The following is a 7042-nucleotide window of genomic DNA, read 5'->3' on the forward strand; positions in this document are numbered from 1 at the left end:
GGCTACCGGCTGGGTAATGTCCCTTTGAGCACTTGTGCCCCCTCACAATACAGACCAACAGGCGTGAACAGCAACAGCTGCAAATACAGGCCCTGTCCAGATAGCCTCAAGAGAAGAAAGCAGGGCCAGAGCGTGGGGCACAAGAATCGCGGTAAACGCTTCAATACCGCCGATACAACCACACAGGCGTTCGTCCTCAGCCGGGGCTTCTCGCTGACGCGTGCGCGACGTTTGAACCTCCGAAAAGAGATCAAACGCCGCGATGCGCCGGCCTCCACACACGCGCCCTCTAAAGGCGGGAGGACCAGAGAGAAATAGCCAGTCTCTGCCGCATAGGTACGGGGAAACCCGTAGCCGCGGCACCACCCCTCCGCGCGGCTTCACCGCTGCGGGAGAGGGAATCAAAACTCAATGCTATAACGAAGAATGCACGCACTGGAAAGGAAAGTAAGATTCTGCCAAGAAGTGCGGAACCCCACGCGAAGCCAAAATACACAATGCCACAGCGTGAAGCCACATCAACTACCACAATGCGAAGCACTAAGTCGAACAAAGCAGCGCTTTAGCAAATAAACATCGCAAACACCCTAAAACGGCTAAAACACAAGGAAAAGCCTGAAGGGTACTTATCTTGCTGTTCAGCAGCGAAAAAAAGAGGAGGAATAGACACTGTGGAGGGACTATGTGAGGGCTGCCAAGGCCCTGATTGGACATTGAGTCTGGACATTCTATTGGTTGTTACCAGGTGTTTCTGTTTTTTTCTTGTTAGACTACATGCCCCTGTGGAATCATAGGAAATGTAGTCTTTGTTATCTTTGCAGCTGTGAATAAAGTGGAGAAAGAAGGCATAATCCTCGCCTCCAGTCCTGACATAGAATTATAACATCAGCATTGCCTCAGTTGTTGATACATAAGCCCGCTTCAGTTAAACAACAATACACCAAGTTTCTCATTCAGAAAAAGAATATAGATTAACTTTATGGAAAATGTTTGGTTGACTTCCAAATACCTACGGTTGCCAAGTTAAAAGCCCTGAAAAGAAGTTCTGAAAATGTCATCCTTATTGTTCAAAGACAAACTTCTCCAAAATTAAATTGACTTGTCCTTTAATCTAGCTGGGTCCTCTTTCCCCTATATCCAGTATAATACCAGCCCTCTCACCTAATCCCTGCCTTGACCCCCAGCTGACGAATGCAATGAAATTCTACTCTTCTTGACAGACACAATATCATCCCTCACACCTTGATATCTGTCAGGTTCCCTCCTCCCAATACCAACATTCCTTACATTATAAAAGTCAGTTTCAGTTTGTTTGCTTTGCAATGGTACAATCTGCTAAATGCTACCCTCACCCATGCAATCTTTATCGACCTGCTGAAATCCTGCCACATGACTTCATACTCGAAAATAAATACCCAACCCCAATATTTTTTCCAAGTATAGACCTGTCTCTGATCTCTGTTGGCATGGAGAGTTGCTTGTCTGTTAAACTCATGAAATACATTACCAAAGAGCAGCTCTTCACTGATCATCAGTCTGAATTCTAAACTGCTGTATCATTGAGATTGCCACATTAAAACTATTAGATGATGTGCACTGCATACTGAATCGAGGAGGGGGACTCTTGCTTCCTCATTCTGTGTGATGTCACATCACCATCTGACACAATTGGAGACAGCAAAATGATCTCCACTTTGGATTGCCAAACAGCCCTGCATGGCAATATCCTGGGTTTGTTTTGCTTGTTTCTGACCAACCTTTCGCATTTGATGAAGATTCAAAGTCTGACTTGAGGGAACTCTGTGGTGCCTTGTGAGTTCTTTTTAGCTCCCACTTTGCTCAATCTATATTGCAAGCTGTTGAGTTTGTTATTCAGGGAGGCCAGCTTCCATATATCAATATGCAAATGATACCATAATGTACTTAATAACTTCCTCCATAATTGACATTCTACTCTTACCTACCTCACTCACCAAACTCTAAACTTCGATGGTGTGCAACTCCTTTCCTTCCTTGTTGTGCACAGTAAAATCTTTAAACTTAATTATAGATTCATATCTTTTCTTGGTTCTTTACATAAGCAAAATAGCAAAAGTGGCCATTACCATCTCTCAAAACGTTAGCCTCTTTTGACTTCCATCTAAATATGGCTGCTGAGGCATTGGTTATCTCATGCTTGGACTATTGCAACACATTTTGTCCCAGTGGGCTTAAAGTTTCACTCAATCGACAAAAGGCTTCATACACTCTACTCTTGTCTTCAATAAGAAAATTTGACTAAATCACCTCGATTCCTTCCAGCTTTCATGAGCTACCAACTGAACTGAAGCAGAGAGTCGCATTTAAAATATGATATCTTAACTACTTGGGCAGTTTACGGTGTCTCTGCCTACAAGTACATACATTAAAAATGACCTAATCTCAAAAACAATTTTTTTAGGTACAATAACTACTTTCTGGAACGCTCCAAACCGATCTTAGGACTTAAATATCTCCAATGTAGTTCAGATGACACCTTCTAATGGCATGGTTTTGCAATGTATTGTACTAGTATGTTTGCTGTTACCTTTTGTGGTAATGGTCTTACTGATCATATACCAACTGTAGACTTTCCTATCATTTGCACTCGTATTCAGTTCCCCAGAAAGAAGAAAATAAGAGGGGTATTTGTGATGATTTTGATAAAACTAGGTTAGCAAAATGCCCACAGTCACTGAAAAATGTATTTGTCAGAGGAAATCTCAATTTTACACACATTTTTTAATAAAATGAAATTTGTCTAAAGGTCTTCAGACGGTCCTTTTGAATCTCCCCTGTATCTGTTAATTATCTGCCCTCGTCACAAGATATTTATCATTGGACCCAGCGTATAGGCTTTCCTTACATAACGTGGTTTTGATGGCGAAGCCTGTATAAGTGGTTGAGAAGGAGATGGCTGTTTTATGTAGTGCATTGACAATATTGATATACTGTTTAAAGCCAAGTATCGGGAACACCATTATTGTCCTCATTTGACATTTGTTTAGAAATGGGCTTCAGCTATCCATGATAATGATTTTAGATGTGCTCTAATTTACATTTTGTCTTACCTGAGGGATTAATTGCAAGACACATTTTTGTGACACAAAAAATAATGTATTACGGTCAGTAACAATTTGAACTGTTCTCTTTCGATCAACTCCAGTGTGATGCTAATGCCTTGTACTGATCTTGTGTTAATGCTATGGATTCTTTTCTCTTTTAGGTATAGACGCAAATAGTGATGTGGCTGTCACTGCTGAAGACCACGAAGGGCCGCTGCCTAGCAAACCTCAGAAAGGAATTGATTGGTTATTGGTATTTTCAATGATGTTTATGGCTAGTTTTATTATTTATGCAACGTTACGGACGGAAAGCATTCGGTGGCTATTACCTGGACCAGAACAAGAACACCCTGAATGATTTGCGAGAGGAAACATTTGGAAAGGAGAGATCATTGCCCCCGAAGAAATTACAATACCTGGGTAATCTACTCAAGAAACATTAACTAGCCAAAGTTTGTGCTGGCAATAATAAAGACTGTGAACAAAAATGGAAACATACGTTTTTGCTTTATGAGCCCAAGGCGAAAGGATTTTGCTTAAAACCTATTTGAAGGGAAACTCAAGCATTGAGGGAGAGTATAAAGCTAAAAGCAGTCAGCTCCTTTCCTGGAACTGGGCACCTTAGATTTTATAAACTTTATGTTCAATGCTTTACTTGTACCACCACTGTGTTTAGTTATTTTAGGCCATACCGTGAGGGTTTCTGTTTTGTAAATGAGTTGGATGTCTCTCATTAAGGCATTTTCCTCCTGTATTACTTAAGATGGATGGATATAGCACATTTCCTTCAGCTCCAGTGCAGAGTTTTAAAAAAGCAGGAAGCTGCACTTTCCCAAAACTAATTGGGAAGGGTGGCACTTATGTAAAAGTGACCGGTATCTGCAAGGTGAGCAGAGAAGCAATTTCACCACAGAACAGTCACCACCACAGAACGTGTCAGTGATTTTTCCAGCGCTGGAAAGTCCTAAGACCCCCCTACATATGATAAATGGATGTTGGAATACTGGAACCAGGTCAGATGGTACAGCTTCACTTTGTTACTTACGCACAGCTCTTCTGAGCCCATATGTGAGTATTAATAACTAAGTGTTAAGTGTCAATATTAAAAGTTACATTGTTTTAATAGTTTGAAAAAGCTGCTTCCTATGAAGTATGCATCCTCTGCAGAGTCCTCCGAGTAGTACAGGACTTGTAACCAAGAAAGGAATCTTGAGCCGAAGTTCATTTTCTGAAGCGCCTGTGTGAGGAATTTCCAACTAATGGAATCAAACGCATGTTTGAAATCCACTAAAATTAATGTGGGTGGGGGTGTGTGCGTGTGTGTGTGTGCTACTTAGATAGTGTGTTAGTTATATGGTGTGAGTTACAGTCATCAAGGCAGTGCCTAATGCAGTGACCAGGCATAAAGCCATTTTAGTCTAGATGCACTAGAGGTAACCAGTTTGTGAAGCTTCAGCAAATACCTCTGGGAGGTGGGGTGTCAAGAGGGATGTGAATTACTTAAAGAATGTATTGAGGAGGCCATTTGGGCCCACACCTGACTGCACCCCCATTATCACTTCTAGAATTACTTCCGGGGTTATGGTAAGGTCCACATATTTGAACTGATGGCATGACAGAGCTTACATTGATAGTTCTGAGAGTATGTTTCGGGTCACCTCTGCCCCAGTGAAGCTGTGCTGCCTAAACTGTTTTTTATTAATTAGTAATGGCTGAAGCTATATCTAAGGAGCTTTGCACTGACACACAAGGACGTATAGTGATGGCCTCATCATGGCTATGTCCTGCTGGTTAGCGAGTCAGTTTAGTAATTTGTCCGTTTTATCTCCCAGGTCATATTTGCAGTGTCATCCAGGTGAACTTGGTGTTCTTTTTCCAGTTGTTTTAACTGAGTCTCTGTCGACTCTAGTATTATGAATGTTGTTGACCTCTCTTGGGAAAGAAGAATATAACTACTCTAATTCAAGGACTTCCGACTCTAGGGTTGTGGGGGCTTGCTTCCATGTTTTTTTTTTACAGAAAGGACCACTGATGGTAGTGGTGAAGGCCTTCCATTGTACTGGGGCAGAGGTGAATAATCTGGAGTATTGCTTAACGTAGGCAGTCTTCCAGGAGGTATGTTGAGAAGCTTGTGTCTGTTAGCCACCAGGCATTCAGATGCCACATTTGGCAATGCCTATGAAATTATCCTCAGGATACACTCATCTGCCACGATGCAGCAGCTCCTGGTGAGTGTTCCGAGATGCCCCGAAGTATCGGTACACGGTCACTCCGATCATGGCAGTGGCAGGGAGGAAGTTGTCCAAGCAAGAGAAGAACTTGAGCCGCAGAGTAGAAGTTTAAGCTCGTTACCTCTGATGTCATGTGCTTCAAGCGTCGCACAGCCCCAACAATGCAACCAAGCTGGGCAGGGTATGTGATTTGTGGGCTTTATGTAGTTTTGGACTCAATGAGTGTCATTTAGTAGGTCAATGAGGGCTTGAGAGTGCTGTTAGTTAGGACAAGAGGTACTCCCTAAACAATTTCCAGGGTATGCCCTCGTGAGAACCAGTCGCTATGACTCATCTTCCTTGAGATTACTTTAGAGAGTGTGATTAAGAAAACTGCTCACCTGCTAGAGCAGTTAGTGCCGAGACACTCTCGGAAGCCCTGTACTTTTGTTTTCATTCATTCATTTAGTAAAGACTGACTGGAAAATTCAAGAGTGTCTATATCTTCTCTGAAAGCTATATTTTGTACCTAGTTGGTGAATTTCTTAAAATTTTACTGGGTTTGATGGACCAGTGCCTAATGTGTTTCAGTACTTCCACCCTATTTAATGCAGTCATTGAGTGTGTTCCGGGAAATGATACACTATTACTTTGACTCAGTGGTGTTTCCACCTTGTGTGCTAACTCACTGTGTAAAAAGTGAAGCAGATTGACCTAATCTGCTTTGGAAATGCAGAGAACTACTAAACCCTCTGAAGTTTAACAACGTCCCTCAGGCCCCTCTCTTTCCATCCAATCAGTTAATCAATCATGCCATTTATAAAGTGCACTACATACCCGCGAGGGTCTCAAGGCGCTGGGGGGGGAGGGTGCTGCTAATGATCGAAGAGCCAGGTCTTGAGGAGTCTTCCAAAGGCCAGTAGGTCTTGGGTCTGCCGCATGTTGGTGGGGAGGGTGTTCCAGGTCTTGGCGGCGAGGTGGGAGAAGGATCTGCCGCCGGCGGTCGTTCTTCGGATGCGGGGAAGAGTGGCGAGGGCAAGGCTGGCGGAGCGGAGCTGGCGAGTGGGGCAGTAGAAGTTGAGATGTCTGTTGAGGTATGCTGGGCCGGTCTTGTGGAGGGCTTTGTGTGTGCGGATGAGGAGGTTGAAGGTTATCCTCTTGTTGACAGGGAGCCAGTACAGGTCTCTCAGGTGGGGTGTGATGTCGCTGCGGCGGGGGATGTTGAAGATCAGACGTCCCGCAGCGTTCTGGATGCGTTGCAATCGTCTCAGGAGCTTGGCTGATGTTCCTGTGTAGAGGGCGTTTCTGTAGTCCAGCCACTGGTGACGAGGGCCTGGGTGACTGTTCTTCTCGTCTCAGTGGGGATCCAGTTGAAGATCCTGCGGAGCATTCAGAGGGTGTGGAAGCAGGATGAGGAGACGGCGTTGACCAGTTTTGTCATGGAGAGGGTGGAGTCGGATGATCCCCAGGTTGGGTGCGTGTTCGGTGGGTGTCGGGGCTGTTCCTAGGGTTGACGGCCACCAGGAGTCGTCCCAGGCTGAGGGGGTGGAGCCGAGGATGAGGACCTCTGTTTTGTCCGAGTTCAGCTTCAGCCGGCTGCTCCTCATCCATTCGGCGACGGTCTTCATTCCTTCGTGGAGGTTGGTATTGGCGGTGTGAGGGTCTTTGGTGAGGGAGATGATCAGCTGGGTGTCTTCGGCGTAGGAGATGATGTTGAGGTTGTGCTGTCGGGCGACGTGGGTGAGCGGT

General features: G+C 44.3%; 1 protein-coding gene across 1 annotated transcript in view; it reads left to right on the plus strand.

Annotated features, from left to right (window-relative positions):
- Window positions 1-5785, plus strand: part of TXNDC15 (thioredoxin domain containing 15) — a 126400-nt gene extending 120615 nt beyond the window's left edge. Inside the window, exon 5 of the mRNA XM_086931501.1 lies at window positions 3245-5785. Coding sequence (XP_086787627.1) covers window positions 3245-3441 — 197 coding nt within the window. The 3' untranslated portion in view covers window positions 3442-5785. The remainder of the gene's footprint in view (window positions 1-3244) is intronic.
- Window positions 5786-7042: the final 1257 nt, after the last annotated feature.

The sequence above is a fragment of the Lissotriton vulgaris genome, chromosome 7 (assembly GCF_964263255.1).
Source record: "Lissotriton vulgaris chromosome 7, aLisVul1.2, whole genome shotgun sequence".
Taxonomy (NCBI): Eukaryota; Metazoa; Chordata; class Amphibia; order Caudata; family Salamandridae; genus Lissotriton; species Lissotriton vulgaris.